The 26,925-nt window shown below is 32.2% G+C and overlaps 3 protein-coding genes across 3 annotated transcripts; 2 read left to right on the top strand and 1 right to left on the bottom strand.

Moving 5' to 3' along the window:
- Nucleotides 1–646: 646 nt before the first annotated feature.
- On the top strand, nt 647–7,857 carry HELRODRAFT_187878 (hypothetical protein). The gene is made up of 9 exons (XM_009010926.1): nt 647–703; nt 1,265–1,411; nt 1,932–2,147; nt 2,351–2,503; nt 2,953–3,041; nt 3,199–3,326; nt 3,396–3,479; nt 7,197–7,300; nt 7,440–7,857. Exons 3-9 carry the CDS (start codon nt 1,973–1,975, stop codon nt 7,613–7,615), a joined length of 909 nt encoding a protein of 302 aa, XP_009009174.1. The 5' UTR covers nt 647–703; nt 1,265–1,411; nt 1,932–1,972; the 3' UTR covers nt 7,616–7,857.
- A 10-nt stretch (nt 7,858–7,867) lies between these two features.
- HELRODRAFT_93299 (hypothetical protein) lies at nt 7,868–14,566 on the bottom strand. The gene is made up of 4 exons (XM_009010925.1): nt 14,443–14,566; nt 13,392–13,592; nt 10,306–10,442; nt 7,868–9,621 (listed from the first exon to the last, which is right to left on the bottom strand). The coding sequence occupies exons 1-4, from the start codon at nt 14,459–14,461 to the stop codon at nt 8,020–8,022; spliced, it is 1,959 nt and encodes a 652-aa protein (XP_009009173.1). The 5' UTR covers nt 14,462–14,566; the 3' UTR covers nt 7,868–8,019.
- A 9,949-nt stretch (nt 14,567–24,515) lies between these two features.
- HELRODRAFT_137313 (hypothetical protein) lies at nt 24,516–24,764 on the top strand (the record flags this gene model as incomplete). The annotated part of the gene is made up of 1 exon (XM_009010924.1): nt 24,516–24,764. A coding segment is annotated over one exon (249 nt), but the record flags the coding sequence as incomplete, so codon positions are not given.
- Nucleotides 24,765–26,925: the final 2,161 nt, after the last annotated feature.

Below are 26,925 nucleotides of genomic sequence, written 5' to 3'. Positions count from 1 at the left end.
AGAAATATCACCGCATTTGAAATGCGGAAAATGCGGTGACATTTCTAAATAACTATATACACGACAGTCTGAACCCAAAAAAATATTATTTATATATATTTATAATTATATATAATTATTTATGAATATAATTATATATATTTATTTAACATTAATAAAACGCCAATTAAAAATAATAGTGTTAATTTTTCAAAGGCACTTTCCAATAATTAACTAAAATGACCAAAACAATGGATGCAATAAATCATAAAATAAATTAGCTCACCCTCGTTGATGAAATAAATGAGTCTTCAAATTCTTCTTGAAGTTTTCAGTTCCTAAATCATCTGTTTTCAATGAATCCGGCAAGTTGTTTCATACCATCGCCCTAGAAGCTGCAAAATCTCTTGCATATATATATTATATATATATATATATATATATATATATATACAAATTGGATTAAGACTGTCATAGAATGGCAAATATATATATATAATATGCATGCATGTGTGTGAATGTGAGCGTGTGTTTAGCAACAAAAATATTTGTGCACACCCAGGCAGCCTTTTGTTCTTGTCGCGCAACGGCAGTTTCATCCATGCTTTTGTGCATGGCAACCAGTTGAAGATCTCATCTGATGTCGGCGGTCGTCCTGTCGGTTTCTTCACCGAGGTGCAGTACGAGGAGTGGGTCAGCGTCCGTATCCTGAATCAAGGCACTTGTTAGTTTCCTATTACATTATTTTGTCCAACCTTAAATGCTTTTCATTGTAAAAAATAAATTTAAATGCATTCGTTAATGATAAATGAAGAAAGTAAATAAAATTAATGTAGATATAGCTGGAAATGATTCTTAACTGAAGTTTTTGCTACGTCTGTCGTCAAACATTTTGAACAAAACTATATCATTTATATATCACTATATCACTTAGTTCTCTCACTGCGGAACCGTTTTGTACTAATTCTTTATAAGATGTGCTTTTTACGATGTACAGGCAGAATTATTAAACCCGTGTTAATGTTTTTAAAAGATTTCAACATTGATTAATTTATAACCAACATTTTTTGACTCAGCTTTTTTGTAGATATATAAAACCAAAACGGTTTTGTCTATTTAGCAAACTTTACATAGCAATTGAAAACAGAACCATAACAACTTTACCACTTGAATTGTTGCAGTGCGAGTAAGGCATGATTAGCAGTCGATAAGTAATAATTAATCAATATTTATTTGCTTTGATAAAATTGCCATCGTTTTGTTACCAATGAATTGAACATAACAGTGTATGTGCGTGTGAACGGGCTGGCAGTTGTCCATGAAGACATCGCGGTCTCCCATCATCACCATCAGCCGCTGGACCGGTTTATCCTTGGCTCCTACCCAGATGACCAATTTAATGTTTCTGATGGACAAGTTCAGTCTTTCACTGGTTTGTAAAATATGCAATACGTGTCGTAACGTTTTAGGTTCTGTGAAAACTTATGAGGCTATTATTATATTTCTATCAAAAAACATGTGCTTACACATTACAATTTAATTGACTATTTGTTAGATTTGTATGATCTGTGTGAGACATAGCATCCCGTTTAATTATGTTGTCATCCGATTCATTTCATTAAAAATGTTAATAATGGAATAGAACCTTTTAAATATTGAGTTGTGTTGCATTCAACTTTCGGCTCAAACATGAAGCTTTCTTGTATATATTATGACGTTTTTAATACAACTACAAAAGCTCTCAATTTCTATTTACGGGGTTGAGTTTGAAAATTATTATAATTTTCTGGTAAATTTTAATACATTGCAAACTTATTCATTTTTTGATGTAATGTATGGCAATTGCATCACATATAATCAATTAAAAGATGTATTTTAGAAAAGGTTAAATAACCTGTACTTCCATCATCTGTGATCAATTGAGAAGTAAAATATTTGACGCTTCTATGCAGGATGCATCAGTCAGATAAAGTCAAGCGGAAAAATCATTAAGATGGATAGAGAGAACCATCTTTATTCCTTCATCGATGAGTGTAAAGTCTGCTCAGAAAATGCATGCCAACACGAGGGCCAGTGTTTGCCGAATCATAGCGAGAAGGGTTACACGTGCAGATGCCAGCCTGGCTACACTGGTGCCCAGTGTGAATCCAGCATTCCTTGCTTGCAAGGTCCTCTTCATGTCACTACTCTCACAAATTTTTATTATTATTATTATTTTATTAAAAATTTAATAGGAAAGTTTTCAAATTTATAACGCAAAAATTCATAAGTCGGATGGAAAATATGTGGCCCTGGTTCAAGCATTTGTTATGCGGCATGCGTTCATTATAAATTCTCAAAAAAATTAAAAAGAGTTTGAATAACTGTAAAGGAACAAAGTGTCCTTGGCATATGTTACCTGCCATTGATCCTGACCACCAGTGCCACGAAGAATGTTTGAATGGCGCTCTATGCGTTGCACACGAGTTCCATGATTTCTCATGCCAGTGCAAGATTGGATTTACGGGAGAGCTCTGCGAAACATGTGGGTTCTTTTCAAAACTGTTTTTGCGTTCAAGCTGAGTTTTACTACTACAGTTTTTATGGTGAATGATATTATAATAAGTTCGCTAATTGTAAAGAAGATTTTAAGATTCGCGTTAGATCACATTTTTTATAGTAGAATTGTTCGAGTTCTTTTTGGCGCCAGCTGTTTTATTATTGTTTTATCTAATTGATTATTTAACAATAATCACATTATTAAATTTCATAACGTCTGCAATGGCGTCCTCTTTAAAAAGTCCTGGTGCATTCGGCCAGGTTGATTTACGACAACATCAAAGTGTTTTTAAACCAACTTTTTCGCTACCTCCAACATTAAACATTTTTTAGAATTTAAATAACAGCATTTCCTACAATAAAAAAAATTTTATTTAAAAACATAAACACGTTTTTAAATATTTTATAATTCTGTGAAAAAATTATTTCACGAAGCTTACGACAAAATGCAAGGATTTGAAATAATGAGAGGTGGATATATTTCATTGGAGGCTAAGGATATTGGCACGCTCATCAATATTACGGTTAGCAATTGAAAGGAAAAGAAAAATCTTAAAAATTGTGTTTATTCATTTTTTTCCAATAAGATTTTTTTAATATTTAAAAAAACTATTCTTCATTTTCTGTTCTTTGAAATAGGTAAAATACTTCTCATATTCTGAAACGAAATTTTTCTTTCAGAATGACACCACATGGAGCTTTGATTTGGTTACGACGGACAAAAACACCCTCATTTTTTGGCATTCCAACTCTGAAGCCAGCATCTACCAGGCTGTGTTCATCCATCAAAATGGTTCCATTGCATACAAGTTATTTTCTTATTGATTTTAACGGTTTGCAAACTTTACAACGGTCTCAATGTTTTATTGATTTTAAAGAGAAAAATTCGAACGACTCGAAGCTAGCTGCTCAGTTCCGGTGGAGGTCAGCGATGGAATTCTGCACCACATTTTGTTCGGCAGGTAAGTTACACACATACATACACGTACACAATTTTCAAATTTGATTACAAAATGTTTGTGTGTGTGTGTGTGTGTGTGTGTGTGAGGTGTGTGTGTGTGGTGTGTGTGTGTGTGTGTGTGTGTGTGTGTGTCATTTTATTTTTCACATTTTAAAAAGCTGATTGGGGTTTTCATGTTGGGCCTCTTTTTTTCATTCTTTTAATAATGCATCGCCTAAAATAGTTTCAAATCAAACTGATAAGATTCCGAAATTTTTTTGGATATTGACGAGATTTAGACTAGTTCTTGGTCTGACTACTTCAATTAATTATTTGACATAAAGAAGCTAAAAGTTTTTTTTCTAAAATGGTGAATAAAAATATTTGGCGTGATTTTGATAATGTCTGAATCTTTTTTTAATACAGAGTTAAATATAAAGACGAATGAAGCATTTTAACAACATGTATAGCATTACTTGCCATATATTGCATGGAACTAAATCATAGAAGATCGTTCAAAATTTAAACACTCCAAAAATTCAATCTGTCATAAGACATTGTCATTTTTTCCAAAGTTTTCATAAAATCACCCATTCCTTCCCTACCTATATGGAAGCATCCGCCTGATGTTGTGTAGTTTGCAAGTTGGAGTTTTTTGACGACACATTCGGCGTGTGTATATGTATGACGGAGCATATTCGTTCGTTTGTTCATGTGGAAATGTATATGCGTGTATGCATGCACATTCGTTCATGTGTGTACGAATTTATTTATTTTGATGTGTGTCTGCAGGTGTAAGAGTATGCCTATTTGTATGCTGGAGTGCGTTCTCGTTACTATCCTTTAAAGGTATATAAATATACGTGTGCGTGTATGTTTAAATACAAATGTGTTTCTGTCTGTTCAGTTTTTCATGCAACAGTTGCTCCAATCATTTTAACCCTATGTCGTCAACCCTATATTGTAACACATTCTGTCAACCTGGGGTGTCGTCCTACACCCCAGGTTCAAACATGATGGAATAATGTTTTCTAAGTATGTTGTTGAACATAATATAAACAAGATAATATGAAACTGATAAAAAATACAATGTTTTTGTTTAGAATAAATTGTAATATATATATATATATATATAACAATGTTATATTATAACTTTTCACAATAGTCTTACCTAAGTTAATTATTTGAGGCAACTGTAAAATATTCATTAATTAGCAACAATGTTTTATAGTTTATTTGTCGTTTTAAGCCTCAGTACAGGTTTCACAAACCAGACGGCTGTGGTGATTTTGACAACATGGTATACCGCATGATGAACATCGGCTTTTGGTTTTCCGATCCGATGAGCGTGGGCAATTGCCACATCTCTTCTGTCCTGAAGATTCTGGTTGCTCTGCCTGAACTGCTATGGCTGGTTGAAAACTCATTGCTTTGAATGCCAGCTTCACTTGCTTCTGCATAACAAACGGATTTTCACTTCGTCGTTGAAGGTGTTCTTCTACCAGCTCTTCAGAAAGATTTTGTAAAAATAATCTTCGTTTGTGCATCTTTTTTTCATTCCATTGTGGATTTTTTGCTATCCAAACAACATATACTGCAACACAAGCAACATCAATGACGTTAAAGAAGAGTGTCATTGGCCATCTGCTAATTTTTCGTTTGCAGCTGTACAGTCCAACTAGGTGATCGAAATTGTCTACTCCTGATTTTGTTTTGTTGTAATGATCAATAATGTCTGGTTTGTTGTTGTCAACATCAACTGCAGCATCATGATGCATGCTGGAGAGCAGAATTACTGCTTTCCCTTTTTTAGGAACATAGCTGGTCAATGTTAATTGATTGTCAAAACAAAATATTGATGACAATTCTTCCCTTGATCGATTAGGAAGTAATTCTTTTGGTATATCTTGCTTATTTTTTCGCATTGTTCCAACAATGGTAGTTTTCACGGTCAAAAGATCTTCGGCGAGACTACATAAAGTGAAGTAATTATCCATGGTTATATTGATGCTATAACATTTATTATTATTATTTCACATTTATTATTATTATTTCATTATTGCAATACTAATTTTAGTTTAGATGACTTCAAGACTATTGGGGTGTAGGACACCTCAGGCTGACAAAATATGCCGTAAGACACTTCAAACGCTCACATACTCAAAACCAAATATTTGAATTAAGCCAGATTTTGCCATATTCTAGGTGAAGAAAGGTTATAAGATGTCACAAAGGTATATAATTTAATTTGTTCAAATATCTGAGATACAGAGTTATTTATACCCTCTGGGGTGTGATACACCCCAGGTTGATGACATAAGGTTAAGAGAGTTTCATCTTACTAATTATTATACGCAATTAGTTTAATATTAGTTTTTAATTAATGTAATAAACTTTATATTCATCTATAGGTCTTTTTCTTTCATATTTCTTATAATTTTACTTTAGTAATTTTTATAGTGTTCTACACTTTGTAGCAGATTCTGCGTCTGCCAGAGTCTTTATCGTTGACTTATTTATCAAACATTTTTCTGGCTAAAACGAAATAAAATGTAAACATTTTCTGCACGCTAGTACTTCTACCATTAAAAATCTTATTGTTATTGCTCAGTTTCAAATCTTATGCTACAGCTAAGAATTTTGCTTGAAGAAGTGAAAAAAAGGAATAACAACTTCTGCTCACAAAGTTGTTGCTTCTTTCTATTGAGATTCGATAATTACAACTGACTCCGCTCTTCTGTTAAAAATCTGCAAACCGTTCAAAACGAAACTGCCAGATTCATTTTCATTGAACCTCCTCGCGTCAGTTCTTCCATTCTTCTTCCAGTGCTACAGCTATTTTTCAGTTTTTTATTGCATTGTTTTAAAAAATCGCATTTCCAACTTTTAAACGCCAATTGAAAAACCACTATCTTCATGTCTCGTTTCAAACATACTAGGTATTTTTTCAACCTTCGGAGAATTTTATAAACCTCACTAACGCTAGGGCTGGATTAGGAAGTAGATAAAGTAGAAACTCTTACCGTCGTCAAACGTCAATTGGTTTTTAAAATATTTGACGACTTATTTTATAGCTTTTTTTACTTTTTTTATATTATTTTTTATATTAAAACCAGTATTTCAAACAAGTTTTGTCGGTGAAGTTACGAAAAACCATTTTTGAGAGGAAAAAACATAACGGTTGTTGATTTGTGGTAGTTTATACTTTTTATTTTCTGCGTGAATCTTTGCTTGTAGATAGAGGTCATTTTTTGGAGACCCAGGACAAGAGCCTCGCTTGCCCTCTTTTCCGCTAAATCTTACTTGCCTCTCCAATTGGTTGAATGGCTGAAATGGGTTACCTCCATGGACGAGACAATATTCCTCACCGTGTCAACCCAAATAATGTTACAAACATCTTAATATATTGATATACTTTCTAAATGGGTTCTAAATGAGTTCGTCAGCTCCGAGCTTTTCTGAAGCAGAGATGTGCGATATTATTATTATCATTATTATTATTAATTTTTTTAACAGGCATAAACAACACGCACACTCACAGTACATGTGAACACGCGTTCGAACCCAGACACTGCAGCATTAGGACCAGACGCCATAACTACTATACTACCACGCCGCCCGCGTATGATGCGTATGGCGCTATATAAATTGTCATATTTTAATAATTATTATTATTATATAATTATTGTTACTGTTACTACCAAATGAAATTTCTTTCATGCTTGGTTGTAAATCACAGGCACCAATCTAGGATGTTCATCGAAGTTGACGGTTCATTCAGAACCGAGCGTGCAACTGATGAAGTTCATCCGATACAAAAACATCTTGGACATTTAATCATAGGTAGAAATATTTCAAACCAAATTATAATTACTTATTATAAACACTTCATGCTTAGAATTCATTTATTGCATAAAATTTTAAAGTGCTTTTGATCTTCCGATTCAACACAGCAATGTTATTTTGTAATGTTATGTTGAAGGTGGGGGCAGCCACGTAAAGTCCTACACGCAAAACACCTTCGAAAAAGTTTTTGAGGGGCACATATTAAACATATCCGTCGACGGCCAGGCTGTCAACATGAGCGCCCCTGGTGTCAGCGGTTGGAATGTAAACCCAAGTTATCATTACCAAATAGATGAGGCATCTTTCGATTAATTTTTAATGTGCTAAAACTGACTTTGCCTAACATTAGTTTTTTGTCAAATGGACTTATGTTAATTTTTGTGTTTGGTGCCTACTTCAAAAAACACCGCAGCTTGCTTGCTTTTATCCATTCACTAAATGATGATTTATGTTAATATATTTGCTAAAAAAACATTTATTATTATTATTATTATTATTAAGCTATTTGGCTGTTTTGTATCGGTCAAATGAATACAAACACAATCAATTGCATTTAAGTGACTTGTTGGGACATGTTGAATAAAACATTTCTCAAATTATTTATTAATCAGAGGTAGCAATATAACTAATAATAATCAATTGAAAATGTTCAAGTGAACATTACCGGTTATACTTGTGTATAAGATAAACAACTTCAATGAAGTTCATAAAACAAATCAATCACAATTTTTTTCACAAAGAGACAACTCAGAGGATTGCACTGTTTGAGGTTTCAACGAATCTTCAAGTTTGAATGAAACTTTATGTTGCTTTGTATTTTTAGTGCAGGCTTCTTCGTCGTTGCTGTTTGCACTCTCAGCGCTTATTTTATCATCTTTAGAGTTTGAGAATAAAAGACTTTTTGATGAGACACGAGGTAAATTACTAAGAGAGGATTTCAAAGGTTTCACAGTTTGTGTATTGAAAGAGTTTTTAGATGTGGTGGATTCTTGTGATAATTTTCTTTCAAGTTTTTCTTTTGACGTACAACTTGAATAATTTTTTTCTTTGCTATCCACGTTGCTATCTGCACTGGGTGTCGAAGATGGTGCGGTAGTCGGGATGAACAAGCGAGGTTTGCCGGTTCTCCTTGGTCCAACGAAACTGAGCATTACAGGAAGGAAGACAATTGAATGTAAAACACCTAAAAATAGAGCAAATGCCATCGTTTTAAAAAATGAAGCAAAAATAAATGAAGATCCGTAATACAACGCAAAGGCAGAAAGCGAAGAACAAGAAGCTCCTGTCAAAATAGAAGCTCCAACTTTCACCAAAGCCGATGTTACCCTTTCGTTTCGACTTTTTCCTGTTGCAGTCATGAATGCGTGACTGGTTCTGACCGTAAAACTGACGCATATTCCGACACCTAAGATTATTTGCATGGTTGTGATGGCGCTCAAGGCAAGACTGCAAAGTTGCATGAATCCCATCATTCCCACCACAACACTTGCCATCGATCCTATCACACAAGTTACCGCAATAGGATGAGGAATGAAGACGAGAGCAACAAATAACATTCCTATAACGGTCACCCCAACGGGCAACAGAGTGTTTTTTACAATGGACGCGTAATGCTCATAAAAGACAAAGTTTGGACTGAATGCTTTCATAGGCAGTGATGAATTAGATGCTAGTTTTCTCATTTCTAACATCAAATCTTTTTCGTCTTCGGATGTGTTTGTTCGATGACATACAACGTAAAATCGTGAAGCCTCAATTACCCAAGGCGATTTAGCATGTTTTGAAAACTTTACGTCCGCTAAATATTGAAAATTTTTTGGAAGAAACTCGGTTTGTAATTTTTTTCCAAATTCACTAGCATTCCAGACTTTTCGCTTTGGCTTGTCCTTAGACATCAAACTGTGATTGTAAGCTTCCAACCATGAAACGGAAGAATTGTCAACCACAAAATCTGATGCTTCAACGCTTTTTAAAAACGAGTGCACTTTTTCCTGAGTTCTAACTTCATGATAGGTGATCGGCTGATGAATGACAAACGTAACTACTATACCGCAATTTGGAAAAAATTTGTAATCTATAACGGCATGGTGCCGATAATAATGTTCGGAAGGCACAAGAGCTTCCAAATTTAGACCTTCTTCCAACCTCGTTACCCCGTATATTGACATACATACATATGCCACAAAAATAATTACAGTTATTGTTTTCCCTACCCAGTGCAGCAATATTTTGGGATAATATTTTGAAAAATATTTTGAAAACGTTTCGCAGATGCCAACTGCAGGTGCCGAAAAACTTTTTCTGTCGCATGAGTTTAACTGTTTAGATAAAGGAAATCGTTCGTAACACGACGTTAAACCGCAGCATTTAAAACAATTATCATAAGTACCGCCTGGAATCTTTTGTTTTAAAGAGTCGTTCAAAACTTTGTCGTCGGCAATTAGTTGATGAGGATAATCTTTCGCATTAGACGTTGGATGTTCAACGGACGGTACATTCGTCAGAACATTTGTCAGAAGGGCGGTGAATAACCCGCTCGTGTTCCTGTGGATCGGTTTATTTTCCGCGTGAGAATGACTTGATGGTTTTGCGATAAGAGGCGTTGAAGATGTCGACGAAGTAATCATCGTGCAAGCAGATTCTGAAGGTGCGGCTAATTGAACTTCGTCATTTTGTGCTCGGCAATCCATATTTGGTGTTGACGGCAATATCGTTATTTGATATTCATTTGTTGGTGTGTTTTGATTTTCATTGTTGCTTTCTGTTGATTTACTAAGAATTACTGAATTATTGTAAGCTGCAGGGATGTTATCTTTAACATTTTGTTCACAGTCGTTTGAAGCAGATGTGATAATCATCATTCGACTATCCGTCGGTTCATTGACTATTCGGAAATCATCTTCAGTTTTGTTGAGCAGCTCGGTCTCGGCGGTCGCAGATTCATCCATGTCGTTGTCGATGTCGACGATGGTGCTTGTTGTTGTGTCGTTGCTTCTCTTCACCGAATTTCCTAAGCAAAGTGATTCTTGCGGTATTTGTTTCTTTTTTCTTTGACAACACTTGCTCCTTCTTGATATCAGGACTATACATCCGCTAAAAAATGTCAGCTGGTTCATGTAGCACAAAAAAATTCCAAGACCTGAAAAAAGAAAAAAAAATCCTTTTTTAATGTTTAAAAACTAATTCAATTATAGTCATAAAATGAGTCAAAAATATATCTTAAATTAGACGACGGGATGTTTAAATTGTAAAAGATAATAATATTATTAATATTAGTGTAGTAGTAGTAGTAATAGTAGTAGTAGTAGTAGTAGTAGTAGTAGTAGTCGTAGTAGTAGTAGTAGTAGTAGTAGTAGTAGTAGTAGTAGTAGTAGTAGTAGTAGTAGTCGTAGTTATACAGCGCTAATTGAAATTAGTTTTTCAAATGTAGAAAACAAAACGACAGTTGTTGGCAGGCAAGGAAATTAATCGAAACGTAATGTAAATCAAATACTTTATCATTCATACATACATACGTACATGTACATACATATATACAAGTGAATATAACAATGACACCCCTTAACAATGACAAACAAGTAAATATATATATATATATATATATGCTGGTAAAAGAAAGACCATAATTAATGCAGTAATTCATAAATTATTACATATATAAAAACATATATACAAATATAAGACTGTCAGAATATATATATATGGATATATTGGATTAAGACTGTCAGAAATGCAATTATATTTGAACACCAAAGATGATATAGGAATACCGAAAAAAGCTTTTTGTTCTATCATGCATAAAATTAACAAAAATTTTGGTTTTGAACTAAAGAAACTTGAAAATGATTTACGATAAACCGTTAGAAAAATGGAAAAGTTAAATTGGAAGTTAACTAACGCCGAACATGCTATGATTTTCATCAATAATTGCAATATATATATATATATATATATATATATATATATAAATATATTTATATATATATATATATATATAAGAAAAATTTATGTATGTATTTACATACATACATGTCATGTATGTGTCACTGTCAAAGTACTGTTGAAGTATTAATATAATTCCTTTTAAAAAAACAAATTGTATAATGTTTTCAAGAACGCTTAAAAAATTCAACTGTTTCACTGCAGCCTTGCGCGGTCCCGTGGAGCTAACTTACGATATAAAACCTGACCAGAGCATTCCAATTTACAGATTTGATTCTCAAAGAATGAAATAATGTTCATAAACAAAAATAGATGACTGTGTACGGAAAATCGTTGCTGCTTCAAAGTTGATGAGATATTGATTGCGAAGTATGCGATGCATAGCATATATGCTCATTACGATGCTCTAGTCGCAGAGCGCAGACATCTGACGTATGTGGAAGATGCAGTGATGATCACGAAAAGTGACAACTAAATGAGTGACACAATCAATAGATCAGTTGACTTCATTTAACCGAGAGCAATAATATGCTAATTCAGCATTAAATATCAAGCACATAATATAAATAAAGGATTTTGTGGTCACGTTTTAAATGAAATCAAAAAAACTCGAGAAGCAATTTTTCATACTTTTTTATAGTTTTTAGTAACTGGGAATAAAAAAGACAAAAAAGAAACCTTAATAATCTCTAAGGTTGCCGACCCAATATTAATCACAAAACAACAGCAACACTTGTTGAGGCGCCAGAGGCCCACACAAGCAAATAAATGTGTTGTAATTTTCAATCCTGTGACCGATAATGAAAAGACTAGTGACAATAATAATAAGAGTTGAGATTGTCATAAAAGCCATTTTTAAGGAAAATAAGGGTATTATTAGCATTGTATTCTTATTTTACACTTTCCGTATGATGGATGACAACTTCATCTCTGAATAATTTATTTAACCAGAAAATAAAATTTTTTGCACAATCTGTATCCAATAAAACAATCTACTGGCAGCAGTGAAGAGTTGTACAAAGTTGTACACCCAACTCTTTACCTTTTTACTGCCGTGCTGATGTGTGAAATTTTAGTTTTTGAGTTCTTGGGTGATTGTGAATGTGCATCCTCTAACTTCTACATACAGCTTTACGTTATTTTTACAAATTTCGTCATAAAATTATGATTTATAAAACAAAATGTAAATAATAGTAAATAAAAAAATAAAAAATTTCCTTTTTTAAGACATGAGTGGTTTTTAAATATTTTAAAAACCAAAATATATTTGAAAAAAAAAGTTTATTAAAAACAAGAAATCATTAAAATATGATTAATTTGTCGGAATAATTTCTAAAAACATCTTTTTGGACAAACACTTGGCGATAACAGTTTTTAGCTTCAATTTTCATATATCAAAATTTATAATATGATAAATATAACCAAATCTTAATATCTTATTAATATTTAAATTTGCTCCCAATTTGCTATAATATAATCAATTTTCGTTCTGAGTTCCAACTTTTATAACTACGTTAACAAAGTATTTATTATTAATTTGAACCCGTTTTAAAATGTAAAGGTTTGCTTTTTTGAGGAATAAATGTCAAGGAAATTATGAACCGATGTGATTTAAAACATTAATTGGCGTGAGTAATTATGATATTGATTCTGTTGTTCAGTTTCATTCGCTTGAGACATCAATAACATAACAGAGTATAGTAAGCAACTACGTGCGGTGCTTACTGAGATCAATAGCGGAGTCCTAACAGGTGTTGACGTGCATTCCAAGTGCGCCTGCATCCAGCAACGCCGGCAGCAGTCATGGTGACGTAACCTCTTTCTCGTTTAATCTTTTTTATTCACTTGGTAATGCTAAAATAAGCAAAAATCACATCAGTCGAAAAATATTGACGATTCGAAGCAGAACATGTGCAAAGAATTGCATGCAGACATTTATGTTGACTTTGTCCTATCCTTTTCTTCTAATGTTAGCCTCACTGGAAACATAAGCATTATTTAAAATTGGCGCAAAATATTCTGACAGTTTAGGCTTGAGTGATCGCAAGATGTAATAATGAAAAATCATTTTATTTATTACATACATTCAAAGTAAACGAGTTTGTTATATGCAGCAATTGAACACATTGTAACAATAAAATCTTACCTGAACACGCACAAAAGTTTCTGACACTAAGGAATGGACTAGTGGCTCCAATGCAAAATGCCAGCAAGTCAGTTAAGGAGGTGATGGTGATTGAAACTGCTGCCGATCTTAACGTGTTCGACAACCTTTCATCCTGTGTACTTGTAGCTGAAACTTTTCTCCATTCTATCAACAGTTGCAACATGTCATCCACTCCAATCCCTTTAGAGTTTAATGGATAAAAAATAAAATGGCGTTTATAGATGAATTGCAACATGTCATCCACTCCAATCCCTTCAGAGTTTAATGGATAAAAAATAAAATGGCGTTTATAGATGAACATTCATCTGTTATTTCTGTGATACAAATTTACGTTATAAATGTAGAAATTTTAAAATAAAAAACAATTATTTACATGTTAGCAGAGCTTGATTTTTTTAAAGAAATAACGCAATTGATCAAGGTAACATGAACTTTAATATTGCTTTTCATGGAATTTTGTACCATGGGTGTTTAAAGAACAATTCTAAAAACTTTTTAAGAAATGAATAAAAGTGTAGTGACAATGATAGAGTCCCAAAAGCAGCGGTTGACCTAAAATGTTTCATGGCATCGTTATAGAGAAGCGTTGATTTAGGATTGTGTTCAAATTCAATTCACACGTTTTAACACAGTTAAAGTTGATTTTTTTTAAATTATGAATAATGTTTGAAAAATTGTTTTAAACAAATGTCAAATGTGAAACTGTAATTAGCGGTAATTAACTGAAGAATACCGATAAAAAGTTTTACTATATTTCTCTGGTTCAGAGGAATCAGATAAAGTGGGTTAAACAAATCAAGTATTATAAGCAAAAATTGTTCAATGATATCATAATATTGTTTCTCAAAAAAATAAAAACTTTGAACTATTTAAACTATTTACAAGCTAGTTGATTGATTGATTGATTGATTGATTGATTGATTTAATTGAAAATATAATGATTGAAAGATTCCATTATTGAAGCTAAAATAATTGTTTACATAATAATCATAGTTAAACAAATTCATTCAACTAAATAAAAAAAACAAACCTAACACCAAAAACGGCATAACGCTGCACAGGTTGACAAAACTTGTCCCAAAAAGACTCAATAGTCCAAATGCACCTAGAATGGCTAGAAGAGCCGCTACGACACCAGTGTAAGCAAGTACCACATGGTCCAAAGATCCGCCACTTCCTGCCAATGTAGCTGTAATCATCATGGCCACCACCGACAACGAAAAGTATTTGGTGTCACCTCCAACATGGTCTCGCAACTCAATCTCCAGGGAATCTGATGCGACAAATGCGACGTCGATGAAACGAGATTTAAAAAGTTTCATTTGATCCAAAATAGCTTCTTGCCATTTCAATTGATTTTGCCGAGCTTGTCCATATGTTTCGCTGCGTAAGTTGAAACGAATTTTGAGAACCCGTGTTTTTGTAGAAATGGACAATGGAGGTAAAAAACTAAAGTGAGATTTCAAATGAGATGCTTTTTTGGATGCTTTAAAACTTGTTGCTTTCTGTTGAGCAGTTTTATTTTTGACTGTTTGTTGCGGTTCTGTTGTTACAAATGGAATAGATGTAACATAATTTTGCGTGATTTTCGGTTTCGTTGGCAACCGGTATGTTTGATTACGTGAAATATTTGAAGCTAAAAAATCATGCTTATCGATTTTATACATTTCATCCTCTAAATTTATTTTTTCTTCAAAATCTACAAAACGTTTTGGAATGCATGACGTTTTTCTGTTATCATCAGTTAATTCTATAATATCGACTAAACATTGATTAAGAAAACTGGCGCAAATATTTTCATAGCTGTAGTTACGAGTCTTGTGGTTTTTGAATGTTGCTATATAGTGGTACAACTGTTGGATGGCATCCATTGAAATAGAATCCAAATTTGTTAAATTGTTATAATTTGTATTCATTTCTCGATTCTCCTCCAAATCATCTGCCAAGTTGGCATCGAAACTTATTAATTTAAAATTACTGAACGGGAGCTTATTTATTTTGGTATTTGTTACGTTAAAAAGTTGTGAAGTGGTAGAATTTGATATTGAGGCTGATGCAACTGTTTTAGTATATAATGTAACTATTGACGGATTGGATGAAATTTCCAATGGTGCTGTAGTTCTATTTAATGGGGTTTTCGATTCATTAGGTGTTAACTGATATCGCTGAAGATTTTCAGGCAAATAAGCAAATTCAAAAGTTTTATCGCGAAATTTACTGTAAATAATTATTTCAAAGTATGCTGGGTAATTAATTTGCTGGTTGAATTTAAAATCAAATAAATTTAGCTGTCTCGACAAATTTTTCTTCTTTAAAACTTGTTCAGGGAGTTGACCTGGTTTGAAATGAGATTTCATCAGTTGTCGATCTTTTTGAGCTTCACTGTTGATTGGAGAATATAAATTTTCGATGTTGGTTTCATAACGAATGCTGAGTAATCCGAAACCAGAAAATACACAAAATAGGAGTGGAATTGTTGTAAGGAGAATGGGAAACCGGGAAACAACTTTTCCATACCAAGCGAATATGTCTCCAAAAAAAGTTTCCACATCTTCATACAAAGCTCCCATGGTAAACGGGAATTCTAAACTTGAACAATTAAAGTATTTTCAGAATGACATATCAATTTCAGAAAATATGTCACCAGCATATGTATGTTACTAATGAAAAATATTCAAATGTTGACTACGAACACATTCTTCTATTTGGATGCAGTTGAATCACGTTTATAATAAATTTTTGAAAGATAATTCATTGTCAGGGTTTCTGCAAAAGTCTTTTAAAATTCTTGTTTTTCAAATCCATTTAAAACACTTTAAAACGTTGCAGAAGTATGATTTAGAGTTTGTCCATTGCTCATCTAAATTCGAGAAATTCTTTGATCTGAAAATTAATAAACTTGTGATCGAATTAAATTTATATAGTTTAACTAATAATAAAAATTATATGAACGACAATAATAATAATAATGTTATTATTATTGTTAACATTGTTATTAATAGCATTTAATCACAGTACTATCTTCTAAGGAATGTCAATAGAGTGAATAACATAATAATAATAATAATAATAATAATATCGTCGTGGTCAATTGAATCCCTTAGACAGTTACAATTTTTAAATTGCTGCCTACAAAAACTTCAATTTATTTTTGAGAAACCTCATTAAGAGTTTATTATAAACATGTCCATTGTGTGTTTTCGCGAGTGTGCCTGTTGAAGTATTTCTATTCCTTAGAAATTTAAATTTTCACTTGAGAAACTGTTTTATTTTTTTAAAGACGTGTTCTATGATTGAGTTGCACAATAAATATCTGGAGTTGCATGTATTTTTTCATATATCTACGTTACATATTTTAATGTAATATTGTCTCATGTTATTGGTCTGTTTAAACGACAGACTTTGGCTAAAGAGATTGCAGCAATCTCAAATTGATTCTCGAATTCGTGACAATTCTTTCGATTCATTGGACGCCAACCTCATCCATAAAAACTACAAACAATCAATAAATGTCTAAAATGAACGTATGCTCCAACTATCATTCTCGGGAAACATTACTTACTGTTGAATATGCATACTAAAACTACAACCAACTGAACAACGATGAGGAAGCTTATAGAAATGTCGACGGATAACATAGACGCCTTCCTTCTTTCCCATTGCCTTACGTTATTAGGCTATGTACAATTTTATCCAGAAACTAGAGTTGGAGTAACAAAATAACTTTTCATTACTTGACAGCTCGTTTTAAAGTTTTAAAGAACAAAATGCGGTACCTGTAGTGCATTGCTTTCTTAATTAACAGGTAAAATTAACGATTGTATTTTTTTAAACTTCATTTAGCTAGGATACTAGTCTACTGAACCACTTAAGCTTTGTTGCTATTATTTTTATTATTATTTTATAAATGCTTTGAATACTGAATAGTGTGCTGAGCGGGGATAAGTAGATTACCGATAAATTATCGTCTGTCGGATTCATATTTTTTTAAAGAGTAAAAAAAGATTCCATCTAAGAGCTTGTTCACGTGCATGCTGGCAGTGATTAAATTATATAATCTCCTCCTGCTTTAATGTTGGTTCAATTTTGATATAACATCATCATTTTTTATTCTTTCTTGAGCAAACGCGCTTCATCTATATTAAGCTTGTTGTTAATTTTTGTTTTCCTAAGAGTATATATATATATATATAGAGAGAGAGAGAGAGAGAGAGAAAGAGAGAGAAAGAAAGAGAAAAAGAAAGAGAGAAAAAGAAAGAGAGAGAGAGAGAGAGAGAAAATAACTCTATGTAAACGGATATAAATACATACGTGATATTTAAACTAATATATGAACACACGTAAGTAAACACACACACACACACACACACACACATATATATATATATATTGCAATATGAATGCTGTCAACATCCATTGTATATATTGTATATATAATAGTTCTTATTTGATATGCTGTTTTCCAGTAAATTCCCGACGGAGCAACATAAACAATGAAGGATACTGAACACTTTGTTTTCATATGCATGCTAACTATCTTCATGATTATTTATTTAATGATATTCCAAAAAATTATTACAACTCTTTCCATTACAAGAATGTGATTTTCACTGACAACAAATGTAATGACGATGTTTCTATGTTCGACTTCCAGTTGTTTAAGTACATAAATTAACTTACATATTATATTAATTCGCTTACTTCTTCATTATTGAAGATATCACTTGTAAATGAGGTTGACAAGATAACGCCAATACGAACTAGCTCCTTCCTCACATTTATTACCATAAACCACCCATCAACTATTTTAAAAAAAGCTTAAAAAATTTGGATGAGACATCATTAAAATTCAGATTTTCAGACTTATTAAAAATGGTTAATCCAAGCATTATTGATATAGTTAACGTTATTTCATTCACAAGCAAATTGTTTTGCTCCATTAGGTGTATGCACACAAGGAAGGCACTTTGACATTTGCATTGACTGGTTGCTATGCACTGTATTAATAATAATGAACGAATAGTGTAGTTATATCTGAGTGTTTAACGATTTTAATAATCTTTTTAATTTTCATGTTTCAATTTTTATTTGTTTCGTTTGAGCTTCTGTGTCTTCATGCTTTTTGCAGAATAAAATTGAATAATTTGAAATTGAAATATGTATAAATATATATATGTGTGTGTGCGTGTGTGTGTGCACCAATTAAAGCAAAATAATATTTCATTAAAACTTCCTACATTCATTGTGAAGCTTCCTACTTTTCGGTAATCGAATGTTTCTGTTACTTTTTAAAATGTAATCCAATGAAACATTCCATTAATTTCTTCGGTCCTTTTCGATCCCATTTGCTCCTGAAAAAAAATTAGCAACATTTTTTTGGGCTTATCGCGTAAATTTGGGGCGATGATTTAGCTCGTAAAAGTTACAACGAACTATCCAATTTCAGTTTAGAAAAATTTTAAAAATATTCAATGAAAACTACTCGTTTGTATAAGTACGTTGATGAATTTGAAGTATTATTGTATTTTCGATAGAACTTTTTAACTGTAGATGTTTTGAAATATCTGATGAAGCCAACTGATAATCTCGCAAGATGCTCGTTCACATGTTTAGGTGAACCCCTGAGGAACGAAAGGCATTTTCAACTATTGCCACAGTTGCTACTTTCATATTTTTGTGATTGGAGAACTTGGGTTTGAGTTACTATCATCTACCTTCACTGACAAAAAATGTTATTTGCTCTTGAATAAAATATTTTTGAGGAGTCTGAAAGAAGCTACATCAAATGACGGACAAATGACCGAGTGTGAACTAACCAAGAACAGATTGGAGAGTGTCTCAGGTAACTTGTCAGATAATTCCACATGCATTTCTACATAATTCTTGTAAATAAAACTTTTGCATTAATTTTTATGAAAAAAATATGCTTTCAGAAATAAATTAGAGCTTGACAAGATAGATATTTTTAAAAGAAGATTTCACGCTTTTTTAGGTATACTCGTTATAAATGTAACAGCATAAATGTTAAAACTGTAAGTTTAAACTATATAAACGAATTATACATTATCCGCAATACAAAGAATTTTTATAATCTGAAAATAAAATAGATTTATATTTTACACAAACACTTCAAAACACATACAAACACTCCAAAACACACACAAACACTCCAAAACACACACATTCAAAAACACACACACATATATATTATTTATATATTTATATATAAATATATATCTTTTTCAGTTTACTGAGAAAAATGAATTTTTACTGCAATGCAGAAAACCAACAAAAAACCATGCAGGCAACAAAAGCTAACAAGAATAGTTATTAACAACCAAATAATATTGAACCGTATTGCTTTGTTTTGCTCTTATATATATATATATATATGTAATATATAATATATATATATATAGTATATATTTATATAGTATATATATATAAGTATATATATATATATAAGTATATATATATATATAAATATATCAAGTAAAACATAATATATAAGTAAAACTTTGCCAGATATATTTTTAGATTTTTTTAGATTTCATCCACATATCCAACATTATTTATTAGTTGTTTTTATATCTATATAATTTTAAATTAATTTTGTTTTATTTACCATTAGATTCTTTGATGGATGTCTACTTGCTGTCTAATTTTTAATTATATAACAACCAGTGCAAAGGAATCGCTGCTTTGTTTTTTCACTTGTTGACTTTCCTCAACTAATTGGTAGGTTCATACACCAATGTTATTGACCTCTTTCCAGATATTGCTTTGTAGATTTTTGAGTTCATGGCTAAAAAGTTAAAAAGTAGTTAACTACTATGGTTAACTACTTAGTTCAAAACATAGTTACTACCCATTTCTCAACTATTTTTATTTGCAGCAGTTATTAACTACTCTTTAACTGCTGTTTAAGTAGTTAACTACTTTTAAACATTTTCATTCACCAGATTCGTTTTCAAAAGGTTTTTTTTAAGTAAATAAACAGTTATTTAGTTTTATTTAAAAATTAAATATTCAAAAAACTATAATGCGTTTATCTTTTTATCAATATGGTTATCAGACATTAAAATTTTATACAGGTGATAACACTTTTCTATCAATTAGTTTCAATTTTTATGGACCAGTTTTTACTACCTTTCTTTTTTGCTGAATTCTGTTTTTGAGATGAGATGTCGGAACGATTGCGGTAGTGCTAATGTTTGATTGCGCTGTTGTAAGAGAACACCAAATCGATCCTTGAATTCGTTACAATAAAACAAGTTGAAGAAAAAAAAATTAAAAACGCTCATATATTTAAAATTGTACGTCTATATATGTACATTATTTTATTTGCTCGCGATGTTTAAAATATGTCAAAACATTTATTAATTTATTTTTCAATTAATTTATTTATTAATTCAATTAATTCCTTTAATTCATAATCTGTAATCAAAAATGAGCCAGTAAATAATATTTCAGCTTAATCTGACAATGGGAAGTTATCAAAAATTCGAGTACAAGATTTATACTTTAGATATTAACAGACGAATGTGTGGAATTAAAACAAGCGTGGTAAAGATAAGAAATATTTCATAAAATGTTATCTTTGTTGGTTGCCATGGACAGTTGGTAGGTTTCTGACAACTTGCTTTTGCTTTTAAAACCATGATTCTTCTTATTTGAAAATTTCACTGCATCGAGACAAGACCAGACTATCCAACCAATCAGTGGCAGATCTGGAGAGACCAAGATTTGTGGTGTGCAATATCTGAGTCTCACTGAATTCTAATAAAAATAACTGCCCCTAGTTCTCCCTTTAAAGATCCACCACTCCAATCAATTGAAAATAAAAATTAAGCTATATTTTGGTCTAGTCTTCAACTCTGCTTTTCCAATTGCCAAAAAAGTTTGTTATTCCTAACTAACTAAAATATATTTTGAATAAAACTTTACTTCATGTTTCAGAGGCATTTAATATTCAAGTTGTAGCACGAGGTAGGCAATGAAAAATAGGAGGTTGTAGAGGAGCATTTTCGAATCTCATAGTTTTTATGCATTTTTAAAGACGAAAATAAAAGGGATGACACGAGTGACCAACAAAGCACACGTTTCTTGCTCGGTTTATGTGTTCTACTTTATTCCAAGTGTTATACAGCTGGGTACATGGTGCAATCATATTGCTGTATTGGTGTATACATATATATTTACATACACACAAGACACGAAAGAAGAGAGAGATGCAGTTTGCGTCTCCGTAGTAATACGTCGGCATGAAGAGACGTGAGGACGCTGCGCATTTATTATCGTTGCGTACACAAAACCCTACAGCACGCATGTTCTGGCACTCACATAATTGAGAGCATGACTTCATTATGAAGAAGAATGAGTGGGCTGGCACGTGCACGTCTTCATGTGCACTGTCGTGGTTAGCCATACATCAGTCACGTGATTATAAAGTTTTTAGTCTGGTCTCATTAACTTTAGATGGTAATTACAACTAAGCACGTTCAATCATTATTTTCAAGCAGTGCGTGACAATCATCGGCTACAAATACGTGCATCGCTCGTGAGGCTGGAACACATTCAATCAACTCTTCCCCACGTTGCCCTACAAACTATGTCGCTCGCCATGCGCCAATAAATAAAACCAAATAAGCGGCAAAATGTTAATAAAGAAAAATGTTGGTGGCGTTGAAACAATGACTGATGTTGACATAATATAACGTCAAGTTTTTTTATATGAATATTATATAACAAACAATACATTCAAAAAATCAAAATCACTTCATCTAGACACCATTCCCATAAATTTAAAATGTCAATAAAAATGATCACGATCAGATAATATCTACTTTCACGCGAGAATATTCATCAAAATACGAGGTTATTAAATATTTTATTTTTCTCATAGATTTTTTAAAACAGTGAGTACATTTTTAACTAATGATACACATATATGTATGTAGAAGTACTTGTTGAAGATTAACTTAGTCATTTTTACGCAAATATATTGCTTCATATTTTTAAAAACTAAACACATAATGCTAATAACTAGATAAAATGTCAACAACAACATCTAACAACAACAACACCATCTAATAACAACAACAAAAATGAAGACAAAAATAAAGATACAGCATATTGGCAACCAACCTTGCTACATGCAGCATTCCTTTAAAATATTCTCCATCTACATCTTCCATTCAACTATTCATTTCATAAGTAAAAATCTGCAACTTATTGTGTTGAACTAAAAATTATATTCATATCTTGAAGACTCTTAAATTAAATGAACGGATGAATATTATCTCAAAAACTTAAAGTAACTTCTGATCACAAGAAAATTCTTTCAAAATCACCAAAATTTAAACGAAGTCTCACTTCATTTTAAACTATAACAGTTATCAAGATGGATTTGTCTCTAAGACTTTCGGTTAAAAAGTTGAGAAGGCGTTAATTGCCGTGTAGTCTATAATTTGTTTAGCGATTTGTGTCTGGTTGTTCAAGGCAAGGTTCCACATGTTCAGATCATAATTTATTCCCAACCAACAATATGCACGTGTTCATCAAATGTAGATATAAGCGTATAATCGACAAGAACATAATAACTTCACAAACAAAAGTTACAAAATTAAATTATATAAAACCGTCGATTTTATTTGATTGTACTGAAAACATTATTAAATTTAATGTGTTCTCAATGCATTTATTTCAATTGCTTTTATGTTGTTTACGTCTGTGCATCTGACTGAATACATTTGCAAGAAACATCCTCTTTATATCATACATCATCATATTGTATGTGTTTGAGGAAAATATGAATTCCCATTCATGATCATTTGAATGTGTATATGGGATATATATATATATTTATTTATTTATTTATTTACATATATATATATATATATATATATATATGTGTGTGTGTGTGTGTGTGTAAGTGTGTGTGTGTAAATGTGTGTGCGTGTATGTGTGTGGCGTGTGTGTGTGTTGGAAGACCATATTTTCAAATTTTATAAAATATTGTATGAATTCTACCGTACCGAATTGTTGGCATTAATCAATTTAAAGTTTAAAGAAGAATACGAAACCAACTAAGTAACTCACTTTGAACTAATTTTGCTTTGTTTAAAGAAACTTTATAAACCAAATCTGCACTGAAGATGATTTGTGAAAAATCGAAATAAGGCCTATCTGCATGATGAATTTGGATAACAACAGTTTTATTAAATTTTCAAGATGAACTTGGATAATAATTCTATTTCCAATAAATTGAACAATTTCCAGAAAATTCTAGTAAGGAAAATTGAAAAGACAAACTTTAAAATGATTTATACCAACAATTCATAGGATACTTAGATTCAACATAGCGTTAGAGCAGAAAAAAGAAGACGAGGCTTATTCAAAGCGCTACAATTATTTCAAAGCAAACTACGACAAGGTCAGAAATAAAATCATAGAGATGAACTTGGCAGAGCGATTGAAAGATTTTGGAGTGCAAAATAAATGGAAAACCTTTGTGTCCTGTATGAATAAAGTTGTTGAAGAAACTATACCGACTATCCGGAGAAGCAACAAAAAGCTACCGTAGATAAATAAAAATGTACAGAAAACAAGAAGATCAAAATTTAAAGCATGGAAGAAGATGCAGGAGTTAAGACAGAGATATCTCAGAAATGCTAAAGATATCTCAAAAAGTGAGTTAGAAGCAGCAAGGGATAAATACATCAGAAAGAGAAATCTAGCAAAGGCAACAAACAGGAAAGCAATAAAGGAATGTGAAGAAAAGCTAAGTGAGAACATAAGTAAAGACAGTAAAAGCTTTTTCAGTTACATGAGAAGTAAACAAAAAAGGAAAGATAAAGTGGGGCCTCTGAAGACTGATCATGGCAACATTGTAACGGAAGCAAAAGAAATGGCTGAGATGCTCAATAACTACTTTGGATCGGTGCTGACAAAAGAAAATACAAATAACATAAAGGAGCCAAAAAAATTGCTTGGGGAAAGCCAAGAAAGGATGCTTACAAGTGTTTACATAACAGAAGATATGGTTGTCGAAATACTAGGCAGTCTCAAAGAGAATAAAACTCCAGGAATAGATGAGCTGCACCCAAAATTTTAAAGGAAATAAGACATGAAGTAGGAGCCACACTGTGCGAAATATTTAATGACTCTTTAAGATCAGGAAATATACCAAGAGATTGGAGGGACGCTATCGTCACGCCATTGTTCAAAAAAGGACTTAGAAGCGAAACTAGTAACTACAGACCAGTTAGTTTAACTTGCATTATATGTAAAGTATTAAAAAAAATTATCAAGAGGAATATAGTCGAGCACTTAAATTCTAACTGCATAATCAATGATAGCCAACACGGTTTTATGAAAGGACGATCCTGTCTATCTAACCTATTGGATTTGTTTTGAAGATGTTTATGCTAACCTAGACCAGGATAACTCGGTAGACGTAATATATTTAGATTTTGCAAAAGCATTCGACAAGGTACCACATAAAAGATTATCCAAAAAGTTACAGGCATGTGGGGTAGAAGGAAATCTGCTACAATGGATAAAAAATTGGCTGAAAGATAGGAGACAACAGGTGCGGATAAAAGGAATAAACTCGAGATGGATAGACGTAACAAGTGGCGTGCCTCAGGGATCGGTATTGGGACCACTATTATTTGTGATATACATTAACGACATCGACGAAGGAATAGTCTCCAAGATTTCAAAGTTTGCAGATGATACCAAATTATGTGGGAAAGTCAACAACGATGAAGATGCAGAAATATTGCAAAAAGACCTAGCAAGACTGTACCAATGGTCCAAGGACTGGCAAATGCTTTTCAACGTTGACAAATGTGAAGTCATGCACTTAGGGAGGAAGAACGCTAGATATGAATATAAAATTGGTGAAAGAGAACTACGATCGACAGAGGAAGAAAAGGATCTAGGAATCATTGTTCATCAAAGCACAAAACCGTCAAGACAATGTACAGGTGCAGCGGCCAGAGCCAATACGATCTTGGGATTTATAAGAAGAACAATGGTCAGCAGAGAGAAGCATATTATGCTGAAACTGTATAAAACCCTGGTCAGACCTCATCTGGAGTACTGTGTTCAAGCATGGAGCCCATATATGCAGAAAGATAAGGAAGTTTTGGAAAAAGTACAGCGTAGAGCCACAAGAATGATTAGAGGAATCGGAAAAATGGAATACGATGAGAGATTGAAAAAATGCGACTTGACATCATTGGAAAAAAGAAGATGTAGAGGAGATTTAATCCAAACATATAAATTGATCACGAATAAGGAAACAACACCATACTCGAGATTTTTCAGGCTAGTAAACAGTGATAAACTACGAGGACACAGATTTAAGATTTTCAAAAACTCGGATGGAAAAATAAAGAGCAGATTCTTCAGCAGTAGAGTGGTCAACGCCTGGAACGAGCTAAGCGATGATGCAGTCTCTGCGAATTCACTCAACAGCTTCAAAGCCAAACTCGGACAGATAGGATATTAGGAGATCTAATTAGTAGTGGTTCTTACACAGACCATAGTCTTCTGAACCACTTTAAACCCCCGTTAACAATAATAATAATTCGGTAGAATTCATACAATGCTATATATGTGTATAGATGTATAGTGGATTACATGTAGTTAATATATCCATGTATTACATGAATACATAAAACGAAACCAAATAATTGCCCAATTGCTAAAAAACATTTGGAACAGCGGTACGCGGCTAGTATGTTTGTTATTTCAAATACGTTATTATAATAATAAAAAATGTTATTTCAGATACGTGCACGGTACGCACAAGCATAGATATGCACAAATACAATATTATTGCCAATAACGTATATATGTGTATATCCTAAATCTATTTATATATACATGCTATATATATTTAAATATTGGTCAATTAAATTTAACAAAATATTTTTAAATTTTTGTTTATTCCAATATGAAGCAAGCAAAATTTATATACTGAAAACTTTCTTCTGGGCGGACTAAACTAAACATACGATCTCACGTTGGTTGAATAAATTTTCTTTAAATTTTGAAACAACCTGGCTGAGTGTTAAACCAATGCATTTCCAACGTTGTTCAGTTCAAAAAATTTCTCTTCAGGTGTTCTGTTATAATAGATTCCAAAATTTTACAAGTTGCCGTCAAAGCCATTGGCCTAAAATCGGGCTACGGCTTTTATAAAAATCGGAACTATACTACTTATTTTCCAGTCATGGGCGCTACCCCTATGTCTATAAAGACTTGGAAAACTTGACTCAGATGCTTGTATGAAAAATGCAAAGATAGGTAGTTTAATTACCAGCTATAACTAGTTAACTAGTAATTACTAACAACTTACTAATAGTTAAGCTATAGTTTGTAACTTTTTTCGAGTAGCTTATAATATAACCCTTCTGAAAATTTTTGCAAATTTTTTTAACTACTTTTTATTATTATTATTAAAAAAACTTTACTGAAAATTTTTTGCAAATTAATTAAC

The sequence above is a fragment of the Helobdella robusta genome, assembly GCF_000326865.2.
Source record: "Helobdella robusta unplaced genomic scaffold HELROscaffold_1, whole genome shotgun sequence".
NCBI classification, from domain to species: domain Eukaryota; kingdom Metazoa; phylum Annelida; class Clitellata; order Rhynchobdellida; family Glossiphoniidae; genus Helobdella; species Helobdella robusta.
This window is presented reverse-complemented; position numbering and strand designations above follow the sequence as displayed.